The following is a 22,695-nucleotide window of genomic DNA, read 5'->3' as shown; positions in this document are numbered from 1 at the left end:
CAGAGAGGAAGGGAGAGAGATAGAGAGTTAGGAACATTGATGAGAGAGAAACATCGATCAGCTGCCTCCTGCACACCCCCCACTGGGGATGTGCCTGCAACCAAGGTACATGCCCTTGACCGGAATCGAACCTGGAACCCTTCAGTCTGCAGGCCAATGTTCTATCCACTGAGCCAAGCCAGCTAGGGCTTAAGACACATTTTAAAAAGTGTAATTATTTTCCCTAACTAGCTCTCAGGAAGGAAATTTTGGGGAAAAAATTCTAGAAAAGGGATGACAATAAACTTCCTCTGGAAGTAGTTTTTAGGTCTGGATAAAGGTCATAGTTATGGACTATTTTATTTAAAATCATTAAAGATAGTAGTCCTACCCAGCCAGAGTGGTTCAGTGGTTGAACGGCGACCTTTGAACCAGATCACGGTTTGATTACCAGTCAGGGCACATGCTGGGTTTGGGGCTCAACTCCCAGTAGGGGGCGTGCAGGAGGCAGAGGATCAATGATTCTATCATTGATGTTTCTCTCTCCCTCTCCCTTCCTGTCTGAAATCAATAAAAAATAAAAAACAGTAGTTCCTCCACTTATCCACGGTTTTGCTTCCCATGGTTACCCATAGTCAAATGCAGTCTGAAAATATTAATTGAACATTCCAGAAATTATTCATGTTTTAAATTACACACCATCCTGAGTAGCATGAGGAAATCTTGTGCCATCCCACTTCATCCTGCCTGAGCCATGAATCATCCCTTTGTCGAGATTATCCACATGGTACACACTACCCACCAATTAGTCATTTAGTAGCCATCTCGGTTATCAGCTCAACTCTGTATCACAGTGCTGATGTTCAAGTAACTCTTATTTGACCTAATGCCACATTTATAACTTTAGTCTTGGTTATAATTGTTCTATTTTATTGTTAATTCCTCACTAATTTATTTAATTATTACTGGGGATGTGCCCGCAACCAAGGCACATGCCCTTGACCAGAATCAAACCTGGGACCTTCCAGTCAGCAGGCCGATGCTCTATCCACTGAGCCAAACCGGTTAGGGCTTAATTATTCTTACTAATTGTTTCCTAATTTATAAATTAAACTTAATCATATCCCATATGTATGATAAAAAAACAGTATACATAGGGTTTGGCATTGTCTGTGGTTTCAAGCATCCACTGGGAGTCTTGGATGTATCACCGACGGATGAGGGGGGACTACTGTACCATTATGTTACTGGCCTCCAGAAAAACAAAGTTTCTTAAATATCTGTGTGTTCCCCTGTGTTGGTAAAGTACCACTGCTTATGTTCAGCTGGCAAATGTTTTTTACATTAGTTTGTAGTATATTATATACATGAATTGTAGGGTACAATTATGATTAGCACTATTATCAAGTTATCTTATGTAATACTTTAGGGCTTAGTTTATTAAAATAATTTATTAAAATGGAAATGGTACCAAAATAACCTAATCAATCTAGCCACAGCCTTAATCTGTTAATTCAGATAAAACTAAAGTCTGGACAATAGTAAATATTCCTTAAAAAAAAAATCATTGCAGCTCAATTGGTTCAAGCACCATCCCATATACCAAGGTTGTGCGTGGATTCAATGCCCAGTCAGAGCACTTATAAGAATCAACCAACGAATGCACAAATTAGAACAACAAATAGGTGTTTCTTCCTCTCCAAAATCAACCAATAAATAAACAAAAATCATTGCAAAAAAAAAAAAAACATTGCAGTTGCCCAAGAATAACGCGTAGTAGCCCCCAATAATGTAATGAATAGTAGCTTTATGATTTTATATCATAATAAATTAACAGAGTAGTCACTGTTCAAGGTTTATTTGGCATTTTAGTTGGTATGACACTTGGATAGTTGGCTGTATTATTTATATGTAGACTTTTCTTTTTACATTATATGGCAATGTACACTAATCTGATACATATAGTACACAGAATAAGATCCTTTAGAACAGTTATGCACAAAACATGCAATATTGGCTTTACATTGGCTCCCAGGATGTGACTAATTATAGAAAAAGGAACCACAAGTCATATAACACATGGTGAACACACATCTAGTCTGAAGGGCAACTGTAGCGGGAGCAACATTGGCAGTGGTGCCTCTGAGGAGGTGGAACTATTTCACACTAACCAGTTTAGGGCTACCCAAGATAAGGACCCTCCAGCATCAGGATGCAGATGCTGGGTTTTATGAACCATTACTAGTTCTATCTTTAGGAAACGGATGTTCTTAGTCACAGATCAGATAAAAAGGACAATATGCACAATCGCCAACTAAAATCCTGCTGTAGCCTAGACAGTGAGGTGGTAGGACATCAGGAGACTTTAAAACTGCAGCTCTTTCTGGATCCCCCACAGTGTGTCCGCACTCTTCTTCAAGCGGGCCTCTTCCTCAGGTGTCAGGGTCACCTTCACAACGTCTGAGATTCCATTCTGTCCCAAGATGCAGGGAACACTAAGGAAGACGTCGTCCTTTATTCCATAGAGACCCTGAAGACAAAATGAAAAATACTTTATGTTTTTTCTATACATTTTGGGGTCTCCCAAGACTTTCATTCTCTACAATTATGAAGCTTATTTGATATAAATTGATAAGTAGAAATTCCTTTCCAGATTTTCAGTGAGGATGTAATCAACAGTGTAAAATAAAGTCATTAAAATTGCAGCAAGATTTCCATTCTAGACTCTGGCCTGATAGCTCAGTTGGTTAGAGCATCGTCCTGATATGCCAAGGTTGCCAGTTCAATCTCCAGACAGGGCACATACAGGAAGTAAGCAATGAGTTCATAGATAAGTGGAATTAGCAAATAGATGTTTCTCTTTCACTCTCTCTGAAATCAATCAATAAAAAATTTAAGAAAAAATTTCATTCTAAAAGAAAATCTTAGCTATTGCTATTATCCATAGTACTTTCCCATTTTTACTGATAATACTTTGGTAACTGTAAATTGAGTGTGATTTCCATTTTTCCCAAAAGAAGAAATTCTGTTTCTTTTAGTCTTCCACTCATCTGAACATAATTGAATAGATTTTAAGTCAACAAGTTATCAAGTATCTATGTGCTACACACAGTGCTAGTGGACATTAATCTTAATGCTTGCCCATGTTTCTTCCAAAAAAGAAAGTTACAGGTGCATTAATTTCTTAAATCAATGACTGAGGACGTACATTAATCTAATTGCTTTCTCAAAAGAAATTGTTTTTTAAAAATATAAATAATGACATTCAAGTACAACGTATCACTACATAGACCTACCTTAATCATGGTGGAAATTGGATGCACCCGCCTAAGATTCTTCATCATACTTTCTGCTAAATCAGCCACAGATAGGCCAATGGCCCAGGATGTATAGCCTTTCAGTTTGATTACCTCGTAAGCACTGTAGGGTAGGAAATCACAGGGAAGGGCAGGAAAAAGTAAGATAAGAGAAACAAACAAAAACAACACACAAACATAAGCCTTATAGTGAATAATGCCACAAAAATGCATTATACACACAAGAGCAGACCTTTCGCTCTAGCCGGTTTGGCTCCGTGAGTAGAGCGTCAGCCTGCGGACTGAAGGGTCCTAGGTTGTGGGCTCAGTCTCCAGTAGGAGGTGTGCAGGAGGCAGCCAATCAGTGATTCCCTCTCATCATTGATGTTTCTCTCTCTCTCTTCCTCTCCCTTCCTATCTGAAATCAATAAAAATGTTTTTTAAAAAAGAGAGATCTTTCCATGTATACAAGGATATTATGTATAAGGATGTTCACAATAGTATTGCCAGCAATAGCCAAAACCTGACAACAAGCCCAATTCTCTCCAACAGAAGAATGAATACACTATGGTATACTCATACATTGAAATATTACATAACTATCAAAACAAATAACTATAGTGTCTTGCAACAAAATAGATGATTCTTTAAGATATAACATTGGATTTAAAATAAATCCAGGAATACATAAACATGCTTACTTAGGATTATCTCAAGAGTGTGAGGAAGCTGGGGGTTGGAGGGATGAGTGAGAGAAGCAGAGAATTCACTCATTTCCAAGCACCAGCAGACTAGTAATTCTAGCCCAACAAACACTACAGTTAGTTGATAGCAACTTAATAATTTACTATATAAGCAGAAAGATTTATCATACTATAAACTGGGAATTATGGCAAAAGATAGACTGTAGCATTAATAAATGTCTGTAATTTTTAATATCTTTACCTCTTTTTATAGTATGATCTTTAACAAGGCTTTAGGAAACAAGTTTTCTCTCTACAAAATATACTCAAATGCAAATGCTAGTAAACTTTTAATATTTTTAAACAATAATACAAACAATAAAGTTTAATCTCACACGCTGCCAAATTATGAGACATATTACCTGTCAACCACCTGTTTGTGAACTTGTTTCCACTGTTCCTTATCTGCATCAGTGCCTAAATCAGGGTGCAGATTCTTTAGGGAGACACCAGCAACATTCACTCCACTCCATACAGGCACTAAAAGAAACAGTACAAAATTCACTTATTGCCAGGCACCAGTCAGCAACTAGTAATTCTGACCCATTTTTCTAATTCTCTTTTATCTGGGGAGTATTACCCCTTTTAGTAGATACTCAAGACTACAATACCTAAAATAAAAAGAAAAAAATAAATGGAAAAAAAGACTACAATACCCTTATTTTAGATTTTCATTTGTTTATATCTTATTGTAAAACTAAGAATTTCTACAATATTCTAACCTATTTTCCTAACCAACTGGGATGCTTAATAGACATATATTGGAATATAAAGATAGTATAAGATTATAAGGAGAATTATCGTGGTATAAGGAACTGAGAATTCTGCAAAAATTATAGCACTTCTACTGTGATAATAGGATTTTTTCATACTCTCTATTTGACTTGACTGACCTTTTCAGGGCTAAACAGTGCAAGGCAATTATAAACAGCTATGATATTGAGTGACTGAGGTCTTATGTAATGTCCATGGTTAAGAAGTAAAATAAATTTCATTCCCCACCCTGCATGCCAGGTAAATGTCATGTAAGATGGCTAAAATCTTAACAATTCTTAGCATTAAATTATACAAAAAGTAGATTTCTGAAAACCATTCTACCTTGATGAATGGATATCTGATTTAGGCTCCAATTTAATAAAACTGTCAATTTTTTACACAATCTTTTGAAAACGGAAAGAGGAAATAAGGTATGCTTACCACTAGAGTCTCCATGCTCCCCAAGGACCCACCCATGACAGCTTAATGGGTGAACTCCCAGCCTCTCCCCCATCAGGTATCGGAAACGGGCTGAATCCAGGTTGCAACCACTTCCAATAACACGGTTCTTGGGAAAGCCGCTTAACTTCCAAGCCACATAGGTCAAGATATCCACTGTGAAGAAAACATTTAGGCAAAGATACCAGGTGAATGATTAGATAATGATTAGCCACTGAAGACATACGGCGGAGGCCTGCCTGAGCTTTGCTGCTGCTGGTGTAGCCACTGCCTTTGTCTACGCCTCCACCATGCCACCCTACACCATAGTCTACTTCCCTGTTTGAGGGCGCTCTGAGGCCATCACATGCTGCTGGCTGACCAGGGCCAGAGCTAGAAGGAAGAGGTGGTGACTAAGGAGACCTGGCTGCAGGGCTCCCTCAAGACCTCCTGTCTGTACAGGCAGTTCCCCAAGTTCCAGGTTGGAGACCTCACCCTGTGCCAGTCCAATGCCATCCTGTACCACCTGAACTGCTCCCCTCGGGCTACATGGGAAGGACCTTCAGGAGGAGACCCTGGTAGGCGTGGTGAATGACAGCATGGAGAACCTCTGCTGCAAATACATCACCTTCATCTACACCAACTAATAGGCAGGCAAGGAGGACTATGTGGGGGAACCGTCTGGGCACCTGAAGTCTTTTGAGACTCCACTTTCCAGAACCATGGGTAACATGATGATCTCCTTCGCAAACTACAACCTGCTGAACTTGCTGCTGATCACCAGGCCCTGGCCACCCACTGCCTGGACTCCTTCCCCCTGCTCTTGGCCTACCTGGCTCGCCCAAGTGCCTGGCCCAAGCTCAAGGTCTTCCTGGCCTTCCCCCAGCACGTGAGCCTCCCATCAACAACCATGGGAAAAAGGGAGGGCTTGTGCCACCCTCAGCAGGTGGCAGGGGTTGCCTGCCTCCCTTTCCCAAGGACCCATACAATTTTCAAGAGAGAGAAAAAGACATAGGGCTCTGTATGGATCTTGATCATGATCATGGTCAATGTTTTTGTTAATATTTGTAAACCTCTATAACATGTATAATATAGCAAAACATTAAGTATCCAATAAATGCAATTTAATCAAAATAAGCTATGCATCAATTAAGAGGATAACACATTAGCCATAAACTTATACCTTATCCAAGGTGTTCTTGCACAAATAACTAATTTTAAAGTTCCAACTGCATTCAGAGGCATTGTAACCTATCCCCTTTCATGCTTTAAATTTAACTATTTTAAATTAAAAAAAAAAATTAACTATTTTACAAAAAGAAAAATCCACTCCCAGGAAGAAAGTGAAAGATGAGAAATAAATATGTGTATACAGAATATACTATCAGCTTTACTCTAGCTCATGTATTGTTATGCAATTAAAAACCTCACCTGGATTGGAAACAACAAGCAGTTTGCAGTTGGGACTGTATTTTACAACATTAGGAATGATAAATTTAAAGATGTTCACGTTACGCTGGACCAAATTAAGGCGGCTCTCCCCCTCTTGTTGACGTGCCCCAGCTGTGATAATAACCAGCTTGGAGTTTGCAGTCACACTATAGTCTAGACAACAGAAAACAGTAATTAGATTAAGGCCTTTAAGAGATCTCCAATACCTAGCCGGCAAAAAATTTTCCCATCAACTTTTTTTTTCGGGGGGGGGGGGGGTATCGGGGGGGGGGGGGACGACAGTGGTTTGTATATGTGGCAGAAAAATGTCTTTAATGCCCCCCCAGACCTCTCTCCTTTAGTTTTTGGAGTTTTATCACTGTGGCCACTTACATGGACGGAGAGTACATCAATGCCCCCTTTTTGTTTTAGTCACATTGTGACTTTATATAACTACAACTGGGGGATGCTGGAAGGAATAAAACTTAATAGATTCTCATATCAAATGAGATACATTGCCAAGTTTTTGGCCACCTCAGCTCAATGCTCATACTCTTCCACACTCCTGCTTCTACTTAAATACTTAATTGTGGTCACATCAGCCCAGGAACAGGCCTTCTTTTTAGAAAAGCAAAGGCAGCTTTACACTAGTCAAGTACATCTTGCTTCTAGATCCCTATGGTACAGGATGGTTAAGTGAGGGATGAAGATAATGAAGATACCTATCAGGTAAGTTGTCAATGATTTTCAAGTGTCAAAACAGATACTATTGCCGTCGCCGGTTTGGCTCAGTGGATAGAGCGTCGGCCTGCGGACTGAAAGGTCCCAGGTTCGATTCCGGTCAAGGGCATGTACCTTGGTTGCAGGCACATCCCCAGTGGGGGGTGTGCAGGAGGCAGCTGATCAATGTTTCTCTCTCATCGATGTTTCTAACTCTCTATCTCTCTCCCTTCCTCTCTGTAAAAAAATCAATAAAATATATATTTTTTTAAAAAACCAGATACTGCCGAAACCGGTTTGGCTCAGTGGATAGAGCGTCGGCTTGCGGACTGAAAGGTCCCAGGTTCGATTCCGGTCAAGGGCATGTACCTGGGTTGCGGGCACATCCCCAGTAGGGGGCGTGCTGGAGGCAGCTGATCGATGTTTCTCTCTCATTGATGTTTCTAACTCTCTATCCTTCTCCCTTCCTCTCTGTAAAAAATCAATAAAATATGTTTAAAAAAAATAAAATAAAATAAAAAAATAATAAACCAGATACTATTATTACGTTAGTGTGCAAAAGGAAATATGGAAAGTAAATAAATTGAAACTTCGGTATCAGTAGGTACCGATGCAAAATTGTTCCAAGGCTCTCTTATCCTGCATAAAAAAAAAGTGTTTGAAGAGCTAGGATTTTGAGCCTGGTAAACAGTTAAGTCTAGCAGGGACTACAATATAAATGTGCTGAAATTAACCTTTGCCAGAGACAATTTTTGGTGTTTTAAGGAAAAGGCTGCCATGTTGGAGATCCATCATTTCTCCCTTTAATTTGTCTTCCATGACATCAACAAGAGCGAGTTCATCTGCCAAGTCCTAAAACACAAACGTTTTTGTTAAATCAAAACTGCTTCCAAAGGCAACACCTCAAAAATAAAACATTTTCAACAACAACAAAAATCAAACTTGCTACTTCCAAATTTTTAGATGGGCCTGCAAAATTTCCATATTTCTGGCATAGGAGCAGGCCCCCATGTTAAAACAGAACACTGGATTGGCAGTGTAGTGTTCAATTACGTAAAACTGATTGAGTTATTCTTTCAAATTCAGTTTCACATATTGATTTTAGGTTGTTATTTATTAAATAGGTGATAATGACCAGTATTAAAACTTAGAATTAGCCCTAGCTGGTTTGGCTCAGTGGATAGAGCATTGGCCTGCAGACCGAAGAGTCCTGGGTTCAATTCTGGTCAAGGGTACATGCCCAGGTTGTGGGCTCAATCCCCAGTGGGGGGCATGCAAGAGGCAGGAGATCAATGATTCTCATCATTGATGTTTCTATTTCTCTCCCTCTCCCTTCCTCTCTGAAATCAATAAAAATATATTTTTTTAAAAAAGACTTAGAATTAAAAAGTCTGGATCATTCCATGGTTATGTTTCCACATATTAAAGAGCTATAACAACTTTACATATATAGATTTGTGCATTGTAAATTATTAGTGAAAAATATCCATTCAGTTCAACATATAAAAGTCCTTAGAGCCCTAACTGGTTTGGCTCAGTGGATAGAGCGTCGGCCTGCGGACTGAAAGGTCCCAGGTTCGATTCTGGTCCAAGGGCATGTACCTTGGTTGCGGGCACATCCCCAGTGGAAGGTGTGCAGGAGGCAGCTGATCGATGTTTCTCTCTCATCGATGTTTCTAACTCTCTATCCCTCTCCTTCCTCTCTGTAAAAAATCAATAAAATATATATTAAAAAAAAAAAAAGTCCTTAGATGCATCTGACCAGGAGCACCAACAATAGTTTTAATACAAATGGGATATGGACTGTCATAACCAAAGAGGTTGTACTATATGAGCTGCAGATCTACCCCCAAATCATCTACAGTGTAATGAGTGGTCTGGCAGTTACTCTTACCCACACCTGAATTAGAGGGCATCACTGAAAAAGGCCATAGGTGGTGTAGGAAACACAGATGGCATCAATTTCTGAGTCAGTGGTGGAGTTGGAATACTTTTGTGGCCTTTCCTAAGAACAGATAGAGCAAGTACGTTGCTCTGCAACATCTGCATAGCTCATTTCTGCTTTCAATCCCTTCTCACTTCAATCCTTTTCTGTTTAGAACCCAGAATTCATAATTCCATTTACTTATTTATATTAAATTCATTGGGGTCACATCGTATATAATAAAACCCTAATATGCTAAGTGTCCAGTTGTCCGTTCAACCAATCAAAGTGTAATATGCTAATGATATGCTAAGGTCGCTCAAACGCTCACTATGAAGTGCACTGGCCACCAGGGGGCAGACAGTTGACCCGTAGGTTAGCTTGCACTGGGGTCCAGCCGATGGGGACTGAGAGAGATGGGCCAGACACACCCTGGAGCCCTCTCGCTGTCCCTCCCTGGCCCCGATAGTGCACCAGTGGGGCCCCTCAGCCTGGCCTGCACCCTCTCGCAATCTGGGACCCCTTGGGGGTTGTTGGAGAGCCAATTTCAGCCCAATCCTGCAGGCCAGGCCTAGGGACCCCACTGGTGCACTAATTCATGCACTGAGCCTCTATTTGGTTAATAAGATCATAAAGGTTTCAAGTGTATATTTCTATGATACATGATCTGTATATTGCACTGTGTGCCCTCTGCTCAATCACTCTATTATTAAGAACTCCAAATCTGAACTTAAAATATCTTAATATTGTAAGTTGCCTCAATTTTGGTTTTATATAAACCAGGCTTGATTACAGTAAAAAGTGCTTTTTATTCATTCACAATTTTTTTTTTAATATATTTTATTGATTTTTTACAGAGAGGAAGGGAGAGAGATAGAGAGCTAGAAACATCGATGAGAGAGAAACATCGATCAGCCGCCTCCTGCACATCTCCTACTGGGGATGTGCCCGCAACCCAGGTACATGCCCTTGACCGGAATCGAACCTGGGACCTTTCAGTCCGCAAGCCGACGCTCTATCCACTGAGCCAAACCGGTTTCGGCAACACAAATTTTTTTCTTCTAATTAAACTTTAGCTTCCAAATTAATACTAAAATTGCTATCCAAGTAGAGGGCTAATGGTGACTTGCATGGGAGCAAGACTTTAAGATTTCCCACAGTCAAAAACAAAATTAAAAAATTTAAAAAAATTAAAAATTAAAAAAATAAAAACATCCATCCTCTTTACTGACAAAATATAAAAAGAAAATAGATTTCCCACATTCAGTGTGATTTTCATTTTACCATAATATATATTATTTCACTTCAAAAATTACTTCAAAATAATTTTAGCTTGTTTAAAGGGACTCTTTCATTTGTAGGCAATTCATGCATGTTAATACAGCAGAGTGAATTTAAGAAACTGTGTTGCCAATCTAGTAACCTTGATTTTTTTTTTGTTCTGATATCCTTTTGGCATAGCATATTGCAAAAGTTTATTTCACATAACGTTCTTTGAGTGCATGAACCTCAATATTTGCATATACAATGTGATCACGCAGTTATTAGGGAGTGGAGGAGTGGGTGGGGTCAAGTTATCCTTGCCTTCCAGAGTGATGGACTCTCACTTACCTTCATTAAGATACTGATGGCACAAGCCATGCCAACAGCACCAACCCCAACGACGGTAATCTTATTCTGGGGGCTCTGTTCTTCCTTAAGAAGATTCACAATCAGCTGATCCTTGAGTGTTGCCATTTTGTTGGACTTAGAACCAAAAGGAACCTATTGCGGGGGAAACATGAACTGTCATTGCACACTTCTTAACCAAAAGGTGTTCGGGAAAAGCTTATTTCACTTCCTTTTGGGGTACTTGCCACTAGAAATCGCAAGGAACGTCTAAAAAGTGGGAAGAGGACAAACCTAAAGATAGCCAAAGGAGAGGCGAAAGGCCATTAATGCCAGGGTCTGGTCTGGTCTGGTCTGGCTAGGAACGTGGTTTGGAAAAACCTCACCTTCGCATGTAAAATTAATATTGACGTCTGAGTGTAAGTATATCCTCCTGAGTGTTCACCCATCTTGCTCTCTTAACCCCAGGCTGGGCCGGCCTTTCCTCAAACAAGGTCACCAAGAGCCGTCCACTCCAGAGGTACGTGCAAAAGTACCATTAACTGCTTAACTGCCTCGCTACCCAATCCTGGGGCAGCGAGGCGGGCAGGGAGCTCTGCTCATGCGCGATCACTCACCGCTCCCCCCCCCCCCCCCCCCTCGGGGAGATCGGACCGACTGCGCGGTCCCAGGCGCCCTCCGGACCGCCCTCGGGTAGGGTAGTAACACCCAGACCCGGAAGATGAGCAGCCGGCCCCTCCCCCGCCACCTGGAGCGCTTGCGCATTTCAGAGCTGGGAAGGGACTACAGAGGTCCAGAGGCCGCGGGCAGTATGTAGAGAGGTGGGCGCTGGCCCCGCCCGTGCGGAAAAGAAGAGAAACTCTCCCGCCCCGAGGGTCAGAAGGCGCAAGCTCGGAGTCAGACTTTAGACTTAGCTAGAAATCCGAAGCAGACCGGAGCCACGTGAAGCCCGGCTGGCAGCCTCCTGGGCCTGGCGCCCGGCCAGAGCCAGGCTCTAAATCGCAATTCCAGGGGCTGCTAACCAACCCTGGAGGGGAGGCGCCTGGTGTGGCTTCGGCAGCGATCCTTGTTGCAAAGGAGTGAGGCCCGGGATAAGGAAACTTTTTGTCAATCCAGGAAGTGCAGAAATAGCTTCAGAGGCCTGAGGCCTGGATGGAGTCCTAGGCTTAATACTTGGTGGAATCCTCGATTTCCAGAGCTTGGGAGGGAACACACATTGGACTCTGTTCATCTAACCCGGCACTGCATTCGCTGGATCTAGTTTTGACAGCGTTCCAACGGGCAAAAATATCCAAGAGGGCTTACAGGCAAGCAGCCGGGGTCGCCAGGCTGGGATCGGGTCTCTCCTTACAAATCTCTGCTATTTCTGGACAGCCTTGTAGGCTCCTGCAGCCCAGCAGGGGGGAGGGAGCAGTTCTCCCTCCAGAGACCTCCTGGCTTCACCAAAACTTAAGCTCTGGGCTCCAGCGCTTCCTCCAATGTGGGGACACGTGTGGGAGAGCAGCTTTGCAGAGAGAGGGTGTGCTCCCCAACTCTGCCACCTGCCGTGACCTTAGAGACGCCCCAACCCTCTCCCAGCTTTAGGCTTCCCCATTTGCCAGAAGGAACGGTTCGGGATGATTCTCCTCTCCATAGACCGTGTGAACCGCGGAGAGCTGATGCACAGGGCTTAGCATAGATACCTCAGTCGCTGCTTAATAAATAAATGCAAGTGGCGCAGAGAGCACTCTGTAATCTACAGGCGGCGGCCACTCCCAGGGAGCCCGCTTCCCCAGAGTCCCCGGGTTAAAATCCGACTCAGCGGCTTTCCGGAACCCACCCAGGCTGCTGAGGCTTCTTTGGCTCCATGGGGTCTTTTGCCGAGTTCCAGCCCAGAGGTCCACCCCACCCTTCAGACCCGTCAGCTCCTTGTCCTGCATCCCCCTGGACTCTCCACCCCAGGTTAGGTGCGGCCACCTCCTGCGTTCCCCAGCCAGGCCGGATGCCATTGTGCGCCCTGACAGCAGAAGCTGAGTGCGGCGGGCTCCGCACCCACGCCGGGCGGGGGCCACCGCCCAGGGCTCCCCACTATGCTTCTGGAAAACAGCGCCTACACCCCCAGGGAGTGGGGACCGCTGGGCAGGTAGCGCCAGGCCACAGAGGCCCGGGCCAGCTCGCTTGCCCGCCCCATCGGGCGCAGAGCGCGCCGGGCCCTACCGTACCGGGCGTGCACGGCGGGCGGGCGTCGGTGGCGCGCAAAGAAGGATCCGGACTTGGCGGCTGCAGCTCCGGTACTTTGAACCCAGCTCGGGAGGGGCCTTAAATGGAAGGGTGAGGCTGACGTCAGGGGGGCGGGGGGAAGCGGGGCGGACGTGCGGGAACCCACGTGTGGGTCGGGCTGGGGGCGGGCTCCCAGCTGGGCCGGGCAGTGGGGAGGCCCTGGCGGCGCGCGCAGCCGGACGACCACAAGCAGACCCACGTGTGCTGGCCGCCCGGAGCCGCTCGGCCCTCCGGTTACAAAGACCCCAGCCGGAGCCACCAGCTGGATCAACTCGACCCTCACTTTCCTCTTCCGTAAAATGTGAAGTTTACCCTCAGAGAAGGCTTGATTTGAATCTTGGTTTCCCAGTGCCCAGGACATCTGGCACGAAATAGTCACTCGACAACTATTTGTTGAAAGAAAATGCCTAGCACAGGGTCAGTCTGTCTTTCTCACCTAAGTCGAATGATCTCCAAAAGTTGACCTGCTTTTCCCCCTCCTGCTAAACCTTCCAAGCCCCACAACTCACAGGGAGGACTCAGCCTCTATGGTCTGCTCTCCCTACTGGCCTACCCCACCCAGCACTTAGCATTCCAACCACACCCGGGAACTGTCAACGATATTGGTTTGTTTTTTATGTTTTTGCTTTTAAACATGTTATTTTTACCTCCACTCCAAGCCTTTGCTCAGACTGGTTCTCTTGCCTGGCTTGCCTTCCTCGTCCATCTCTTCTTTAAACTACCAATCTCCTGGTACTCCCCACCCCATACACCCACAGCGTTGGTACCTCCCTCCTATCTGCTTCTACCTCACTGGTCTGTGCATCCCTCAAACCCTCTGGCATTAGAGGTATGTGGCTCTGCTCTCCTACCTGACAGTGAGTCCAAGGGCATAAATGAGTCTATTTCCTCCCTGCACCTGGGACTTACCAAAGCAAGAACAATCCATAACTGTGAGTTTCTTGGTTGTGAAGGGAAAATTCTAACCTCATCTCTAGAAAAGTAAGGCATCTCTCTACCATGTTCTAACAGTTTTCCCATCACTCTAAGGCCCAGAATCCTAGGCGCTCACAGAAACACACAGCTGGCAGGGCTGAGGGCCAGCCACAGGTTCTCCAGGGTTCCTCAGGGCAGGGCAGATGGCAACAGTGTCTGTGGTTCCCCAATGTTTGCAACAATGTCCTCACCCAGTTAGGCTGGGCCCCTGCCTGCCTGCCTGCCTACCAAAGATGGCCACAGCTGCTGGGAAGAGGAGGCCAGAGCTCAGAGAGCGGGTATTAGGCTAAGGAGACAGGTAAGTACCCTCACCAGAAGGGCTCTGGGATGACCTCTGAAGATAATCTGGGCAAGGAGTTTGCTGTCCCCTAAATTAAAACAAGAATAGCTCACTCCAAGCACAACTTCCCTTTTCTTATGCAGAACTATAGCCTCTAACTCTGCAAATATTAATAAAATAAATACCATTCAATGAGTACCTCCTATGTGTCAGGCAGCAAGCTAGGCAATCCCCATGCTCATTTCACTTTAATTCTTTGTAACAGTCATAATGGTCTCCATTTTTTTAGATAAGGAAACCGAGGCTAAGAGAGATTAATGACTTTGCCAAGGTCATAGAACTAATAAGTGATTTCAGCAGGTACTTGACCTGGGACTGACTTCACTCCAAAGTGTATGATTTTTCCTCTATATGTTGTCCCTCCCCCACTCCTTGACTCCCCACTCCACAGAGGTGAGGAAATTATGTAGGGAGCTTCAAGCCAGTCCCATGTTCAGAAAGTTGTTTTCAGTGAGACAGTGGGTATCAGTGGGCATCTCTGCCTGTCTGCTTGAACTGAGAGATTGGTCTTTTCCCACCAATTTGAATTGTGGGAATTTATACCACCTGCTTTCCTGAGTCTCCAGCTTACAGATAATGACAGATCCTCCATAATTGTCCCATGAGCCAGTTCTTTACATTAAATCTCATCACGCACACGCACACGCATGCGCACACGCGCACACGCACACGCACACACTGTTTCTCTGAAGAACCCTGACTAATGTAATCTAACGGAAAGAATTTCTGTACCAAAGCCAAAGCAGAGGGAGGGGCCCATAGGATGGGTCAGGAAACACTGTTTCATAGGGTAAAACAGACTTCTCAACCTAAGTGCTCTTTGGGGGTGGCCTCTTTAAAAGAGAAAATCTCACAAAAGTGGTTTGATCAGGGTATCCTTGGCCTCAGAGAATGGGTGCTGCTCAGCACCCAGTACAAGATTTTTCTAAAATGGACCTGGACAAATAATGCTGTCCACCAAACACACTGCGATCCATTCCTCCATTCCCTAACTATTTGTCACACTCCTCAAGAGCATTCAGCGGCTCCTCATGCCACTTTATTCCAGGATAAAATCCAAATTCCTTGGAAAGGCACACAAGGCCCTCCATGATCCAGTGCCCACATACCTTCTCTTGCCTTATCTCCTATTTGCCTTCATGCTTCCTATATGCCAGTCCCAAGGCTACTTACCAGGTTGCCCAAATGTGCCAGGTACATCCACCTAGGCCGTTCCTTCAACCTGAATGTTCTCCCCCTTGCCACCATCTCTGCCCACCCAAACTCTGCATCTTCTTAGGCCAAATACTGTTCCTTGGGCTTGATATTAAATTGATTCTTATAGCTGTATATCTCTTCCTCACTATCAGCTCCTAATGGACAGAAACGCTCTCATTTGTCTCCATATCCCCAGCATATACACTTATTTGTTTAATACACGTATGTTGAATTATGTGCCCGCTATGTAAATGGTACTGTGTCAGGTGCTGGGAATACAAAAATGAATGAGACAAATTAAAAAGCCTTCCAAGACTTACCATTAGTGGTGGTGGTGGGGGGGGAACCAACAGCATCCCCTCAATAGTTAAAATGCAAGATAGAGTGTAACACTGTCACAACAGAAGTAGAAAAATGGCTCTAGCATTCCGAGGAGAGAGGGGTCCTTGGCCGGAGATACCAGAGAAGGCTTCTTGGAAAAGCTGGCATCTGAGCTCAGCCTAGACAAAGGTTAATGAAGATCCGGCGTGGAGAAAGCGGAGGACACAGCATGAGTAAATGCAGGGAGGCAGGAACTTTCAGATGTGTCAGGTGCGACTTTAGCTCTAAATGCCAGGATAAGAAATTGTTGTGTTTTGTTGTTGTTTTTTTGGTGGCCAGTGGAAGTCACTGATGTTTTTGAAGAATGGGAAGAGATAGGGGGAAAGCAAGGTAGTTGAGAGGTTTTGGGAAAGGAGGTCAGCTTGTCTTTAATAATACACAGCAAGAAGCTCAGAACATACACAACTCCAGCCACATGGGCATAGAACACACATTTCTCGGATACGTCCCACCAGCCCCGCAGCCCCTCTGAACACTCACTGACAGGCAGACGCTTTCACCTTTTTCATGGTTGCAAAGCTGATGGCTTTCCTGAGTTGCAGGGCCCAGGATGCAGATGGCCTCATCTGTTTCCTTCCCTGACCAGCAGGGCCCGATGTGTACGTGCCAAAGTAGAGGTTTCTCTCTCTGGCAAGACAGCAGGCGCCTGCCCTGGGTACTAGAGGAGGTACCGTCATCCCCCCAACTTCATCCATCTCTCACATGATGGGAGTGGAAGCCAAAGACTCCGCCCCACTCCTCAAGTTCTCCTGGGTGCCTTCCCCACCTGCTCCCCCACCCCCACCCCACGCCCCTCCATCTCCGCCCCTCCTCTAGGCTGGGCTTATCTTCAGGTACTAGATGCTGCCTCTGTTTCCCTCTTTGTCTTGGACTGTCATTACCTCCAGAGTTCATTCCTCACATGACCCCCTAACAAAATCCACCTCAGAAACTCTATATTCATCCTGGCAGGGTTTCTCAGTGGTTAGAGCACCTGCCCTCAGACTAATTGGTCTTGGGTTCAATTCCTGGTCAAGGGCAGGGCACACACCTCGGTTGCAGGGTTGATTCCTGGCCCTGGTTGGTCGGGGTGCGTGCAGGAGGCAACCAATCAATGTGTCTCTTTCACATGGGTCTCTCTCTCTCTCTCTCTCTCTCTCTCTCTCTCTCTCTCTCTCTCTCTCTCTCCTTCCCTCCCCCCTCCTCCCCCCCTACCTTTGGGAAATGATTAGGGCTGCTCCTGGGGTAGAGGCAGTCAAGGAGGGAACCAGCCCTACCCATGGAAATCCATGCCTACCATTCTCTTGTCCCCTATATTAGTTCCAAACTGGATCCAAAATTCCCAAGGCACTGCTGGGTGTTGAATTTGTGTATAAAAACAGTCTCACAGGGCTTTGAAAGCAGATTACTGATAATAGAACCCATCTCTCTGACTCCTGTGTAGTTAGTTTTAAACCTTTAAACCTTACCAAATGGGGAATTATATTCCAAGTCCTAGCTAAAAAAATTACAAGTGGGAAGACAGCCAGAGGAAACTACCATTTCCTGGGGCTGGGTGGAGGGTGGGGGGAGGAACGGGAGTCTTAGCTGTGCAGCTGCTGACTGCAGAGCACCCTCACAGAAGTTTGGCAGAGGGGCCCTGGGTTTTGTTTAAACTGCTGTACAGAGCCAATCCTCACAAGGCAGGAGTGAAAAGGTACCCCCATCTAATTTTTCTAGGGTCCCAGAAGGGGACCTGGGATTCTGTTAAGAGGCGGGATCTCAGGCTGTGGTGGGGCCGGTTCAGACGTGGAGAAGGCTCCGCTCTCAGCTAGGTAAAGCTCCCTGGTCCTTCATTTGTGCGTAGCTTAGGGTGGCTTTTATAATTATCCTTTTTTTAAATTGGGGTAACATTGGTTAGTAACAGAGTCTACCTTAGAAACTTTAAAAAGTTTTATTGGTTTCAAGTGTACAATTCTATGATATATCACCTATATATTGCATTATTTGCCCACTATCCAAAGTCAAATCCTTTTTTATTTTATTTTTACATATATTTTTTATTGATTTCAGAGAAGAAGGGAGAGGGAGAGAGAGATAGAATATCAATGATGAGAGAGAATCATTGATCGGCTGCCTCTTGCACGCCCCCTACTGGGGATTGAGCCTGCAACCTGTGCATATGCCCTTGACTAGAATCGAACCTGGGACCCTTCAGTCCGCAGGCCGACACTCTATCCACTGAACCAAACCAGCTAGGGCAGTCAAGTCTTTTTTTTTATTTATTATTATTTTTATTTTTATTTTTTTTAATATTTTTTTATTGATTTTTTACAGAGAGGAAGGGAGAGAGATAGTTAGAAACATCGATGAGAGAGAAACATCGATCAGCTGCCTCCTGCACATCTCCTACTGGGGATATGCCCGCAACCCAGGTACATGCCCCTGACCGGAATCGAACCTGGGACCCTTCAGTCCGCAGGCCGACGCTCTATCCACTGAGCCAAACCGGTTTCGGCGAGTCTTTTTTTTTTTTTTTAATTGTGTTGATTTTAGAGAGAGTGGGTGAGAGAGAAACATCGATGCGAGAGTGAAGCATTGATTGGCTACCTCTTGCAACCCTCCCCCCCCTCCACCCCCGCCCCCCGCCCCCCGCACCAGGGATGGAGCCTGCAAACCGGGCATGTGCCCTGACCAGGAATCAAACCATCAACCTTTCAGTGCCCTGGGCAGCGTCCAACCAACTGAGCCACACTGGCCAGGGCCGAAGTCAAATCTTCTGTCATTATACATTTGACACCTTTAAAAAACGTGGAACACTTCAGAAATTTGTGTGTCCTCCTGGCACAGGGCCACGCTCATCTCTGCATCATTCCAATTTTAGCATTTGTGCTGCCGAAGTGAGCACCATTTCTATTCATTTATGGCATTTCCACCTCAACTAGGAGAGGAAAGCAGAGCTGGGATTTTTATCTCATTTTACCGGTAAGACTGCCAAACCTCCGAAAATGTAATTGCTTTGGGCCGGCCACACAGCTGGAAAGCAGCCTGGTGGATTTCGAGCCCCCGGATCAGTTTCCTTCCCCTACACTACTCTGTCTCTCAGTCTTTCCGAAGGTGCTTCAAAGTTTCGAAACAGCTAGGCCTCTGTTCCCTGGCTATCAAAGGGCAAATGTGCTGGATATTCCTGAGCCCCTCGCCCAGGGCTGCAGGAAGGTCCAGGCAGCTCACCGCCCCCCGGAGCTGCTCCAGGGCCCTATCCGGTGGGCCTCCCTCTCCCTGGCACTCACTCCGCTAGCCTTGCACAGCCATGTGTATTAGGGCCAAACTCTGCCCTTTGCTCAAGCCCACTTGCAGCGTCTGGCCCGCTCAAAGGACATTTTAACTTAGCTCATCCTCCAGTTTTAGCCACAGAAGGGATGAAAGCCTAGGAGAGGCCCTCACAGCCTTGGCCCTCCTTTACCCGCACCTGCCCCTCACACCCGCTAACACTGCCAGGAGGGATGGGGCTCTCAGCTACTCAGTCCACAGGGCGAACATTAGTCTCACAGCCGGAACTAGGGCTCCGAGGAGAGTGCTCTTGACTACCTCAGTGATTCAGAGTTGGTGACTCAGGGACTGGAACCTCCCAACTAATCTAGTGCTTTCTCCTCTGCACCAGACACCTTCTCCACCAGCCTGGGCTCTTTCCTGTGGGCGTGGCTCTCACTTCCGGCTCTGACTCCTGGGTTTTTCCACTGTGTCAGAACCTCTTCTAACAGCCCTTGCTGGGGTTGGCAGCTTGGCAGCGAGGCCTTACTCTGCCAGAGGCTAGCCCCAGCCCTTAAAGCTGCAGGATTGGCAGGAGGCCACTTCAGTGGAGTTCATTCTCCCAGACCTCCCAGCCTCACTCTCCTCTCCAGCCCCTTCAGGGCTGGCTCGTGATGTCACAGACTACCCCCAGGCTCAGCTAGTTCTCAAGCAACCAAATTTCTCCTTCTTTCCTAAGGGAGGCTGTCAACCACAGATGGGCACAGGCTCTGCCAGCATCTCCATGGTAACCAGAGGCCGCAATTTCCTGCCTTGGGCAATAATCCAGAGCCAGTACCCTTGGCAGGGCTCCTTTGCAGATTCCTGGAGGGTTGCAGGCCCATCACACTCCACTGTCATCCCTGAAACTTGGGGACAGCTTAGGGAGGTGGCCCAGATGGGTTGCCCTGAAGACTACAGACCCAGCAGGAGTTCTCTGCGGAAGGTCCTGAAATGGGGCAGGCTGGGAAGGCCTTCCTTTGGAGGCTGTTCCCTCCCTCCCCCATAGAATCGATTGTGGGGACAGGCTTATGGGATTTGTTTTAAACCCTCCTCAGGGCAATAGGTGAAAGTTGACAATTCCAGTGTGTTAGTTGGCTTTAGACTTTGCTCTCCCTGGTGGACAGGGTGGTTGTTGTTTGGGAGATAGATTGCAATGGATTATGCAATAATCCCAGTTCCTTGCCACCCTCACCCATTAAATAACCCCTGGGGCAGCTGAGGAGCTGGACAGCTCTCATGCAGGGCGTGGGTGTTTATCAATGTGGAGGCAGAGACTCCAGAGTGACAGGGTGGACAGACCTGCTCCTTGTGGCTTCTCCTCAGGGAGGCAGCGGACTGGCAGGGCACCCCAGGAACAGGGATAGAGCTGACCTCACTGCCACAATCTCAAGAACTGGGAAGGCCTCCTCAGAGAGATTCTGTTTCCAGTATAAATGCAAATCAGAATGCAAAGAGAACTGCTCCTGGCTCCTCCCACCCCTTCTCAGCCCTCTGTGCACAGCTCTGCTTCCAACAGCAGCACTTGGGCTTGGTGGAAGAGGACAGGAGGGAGCCTGAAATCGATTGTAAAGATATTGTACCAGGTGAGGGGTCACAGCCTTCCCTGACCCCTAGGGTATTTATTTTTTCCTGTTTGACTTTCTCAATCTCTATGGCAAAGGTTCTCAACCTGTGGGTCGCGACCCCTTTGGTGGTCAAACGACCCTTTCACAGGGGTCGCCTAAGACCATCCTGCATATCAGATATTTACATTATGATTCATAACAGTAGCAACATTATAGCAACGAAAATAATTTTATGGTTGGGTCATAACATGAGGAACTGTATTTAAAGGGCCAGAAGGTTGAGAACCACTGCTCTATGGAGAGTTTGGTCTTTGCTCAAGTTTATTTGAGCTTTTGTGATGCAGCAATAAGAATACCTGGTGGATGAGAAGCAATCTGGTTAGAGTATGATCCTGATATGCCAAGGTTGCAGGTTCCATTCCTGAATGCATAAATAAGTGGAACAACAAATTGATGATTCTCTTTCTCACTCTAAAAAAAAAAAAGGTACCTGGTAGTGAGATGGTAGGTGGGGAGAAGGATTTTGGTCCACAGGCTGTGGGAGATTTGGAAAGAGATGCCCTAACTTCTGTGGACAGATGGAAGTGGATTAGAGAGGAAAGGAGTTTTGGTAACCACAGCTGTGGACATCACTGTGATCACCACTCTCATTTTGTCAGAGTGCAAGCCAGAGATTTGAGCCACTTTGAAATTATTAGTGATTGCTGCCGAAACCGGTTTGGCTCGGTGGATGGAGCGTCGGCCTGCGGACTGAAAGGTCCCAGGTTCGATTCCGGTCAAGGGCATGTGCCTGGGTTGCGGGCACATCCCCGGTGGGAGATGTGCAGGAGGCAGCTGATCGATGTTTCTCTCTCATCGATGTTTCTAACTCTCTACCTCTCTCCCTTCCTCTCTGTAAAAAATCAATAAAATATATTAAAAAAAAAAAAGAAATTATTAGTGATTGCTGAAGGGTGCTTCCCAATCAGTGCTGGGCCACCAGACTTCGTGGGTCTATGCGAATTGCAATAATAATCACTCGCATGTCTACTGAATAGTTAATATGTACCAGCACTCCTGCCTTATCTAATTTAATCCTCACAACTACCCTGTGGAGTAGGGAACATTATTATCCCCATTTTACAGGAACAGGAACTAAGTCTTAGGGAGGTAAAGGCATTTGCCCAGAATCACACACCCAGATGTGCTGTAGCCAGGCTTCATGAAATCCAGGTAGCATCTGGGCAGGCTCCCGGCCTGGAAACCAGGAGCAGCTACGGCCCCTAATAGCAGGGACACTGGGGAGTTCCTCCAGGAGATTGCTAGACCTTGTTGGAGAGGGCTCTCTGCGGGAGCTGCAAACCCTCACTGACCTAATGAAACAGAAAATCAATGAGGTTTACACAGGCATCTGCATGGAGGCTGCTCCCTCACTGATCTGAGCAGCAGGAATGTGCCTGGGGCCAAGTGACCATCTGGGCAGCTCTTGCCAGCCTGTTTCTGTGATGTATTGTTAAGTCTTGGGGACAGAGAGGGTGGGGAACAAAAGGCCCAGAGGGACCCCCCTCTAACGAGACCCCCATCTTTCTGTCCAGGCTTTTCAGGATATAGACATCCCCTTTTTGCCCCCACCACTTGGAGAGACGCTCTTCATATCTAAGGGATGAGGAGTAGACAGCAGGGCTCCAAGTGCACTGCATTCCTCTATGTTGCACCAGTCACCCAGAAAGAGGGTCTCAGTAGGAATCTCAGGTTTGGGAGCCAGACAGACTTGGCTTCCCTGACTCTGCTCCTACTGCCTGTACGTTTGTGGGCAAGTCACTTTCTAAGCCTTATGCGTCTGTGAAATAGGAAA

The 22,695-nt window shown here is 45.8% G+C and overlaps 1 protein-coding gene, 1 non-coding gene and 1 pseudogene across 3 annotated transcripts; 1 reads left to right on the top strand and 2 right to left on the bottom strand.

Moving 5' to 3' along the window:
• Positions 1-1,821: 1,821 nt before the first annotated feature.
• Positions 1,822-13,248, bottom strand: LDHA (lactate dehydrogenase A). 2 transcript variants are annotated; one of them, XM_036325611.1, is made up of 8 exons: positions 13,097-13,248; positions 10,899-11,051; positions 8,098-8,215; positions 6,644-6,817; positions 5,216-5,389; positions 4,381-4,498; positions 3,276-3,399; positions 1,822-2,509 (listed from the first exon to the last, which is right to left on the bottom strand). In XM_036325611.1, exons 2-8 carry the CDS (start codon positions 11,022-11,024, stop codon positions 2,345-2,347), a joined length of 999 nt encoding a protein of 332 aa, XP_036181504.1. In that variant the 5' UTR covers positions 11,025-11,051; positions 13,097-13,248; the 3' UTR covers positions 1,822-2,344. The 2 variants fall into 2 exon arrangements, with proteins under 2 accessions (XP_036181504.1, XP_036181503.1); XM_036325610.1 differs by lacking the exon at positions 13,097-13,248 and adding an exon at positions 11,282-11,359.
• LOC118664085 lies at positions 5,327-6,227 on the top strand (annotated as a pseudogene).
• A 5,562-nt stretch (positions 13,249-18,810) lies between the features above and the next one.
• LOC118665536 lies at positions 18,811-18,913 on the bottom strand. Its single transcript, XR_004970651.1, has one exon. It is a non-coding gene; the product is annotated as a U6 spliceosomal RNA (small nuclear RNA).
• Between the last annotated feature and the right edge of the window lie 3,782 nt (positions 18,914-22,695).

The sequence above is a fragment of the Myotis myotis genome, unplaced genomic scaffold, assembly GCF_014108235.1.
Source record: "Myotis myotis isolate mMyoMyo1 unplaced genomic scaffold, mMyoMyo1.p scaffold_m19_p_10, whole genome shotgun sequence".
In the NCBI taxonomy this organism is placed as follows: domain Eukaryota; kingdom Metazoa; phylum Chordata; class Mammalia; order Chiroptera; family Vespertilionidae; genus Myotis; species Myotis myotis.
The sequence above is the reverse complement of the archived record's forward strand: the minus strand, read 5'-3'. Positions and strand labels throughout refer to the sequence as shown.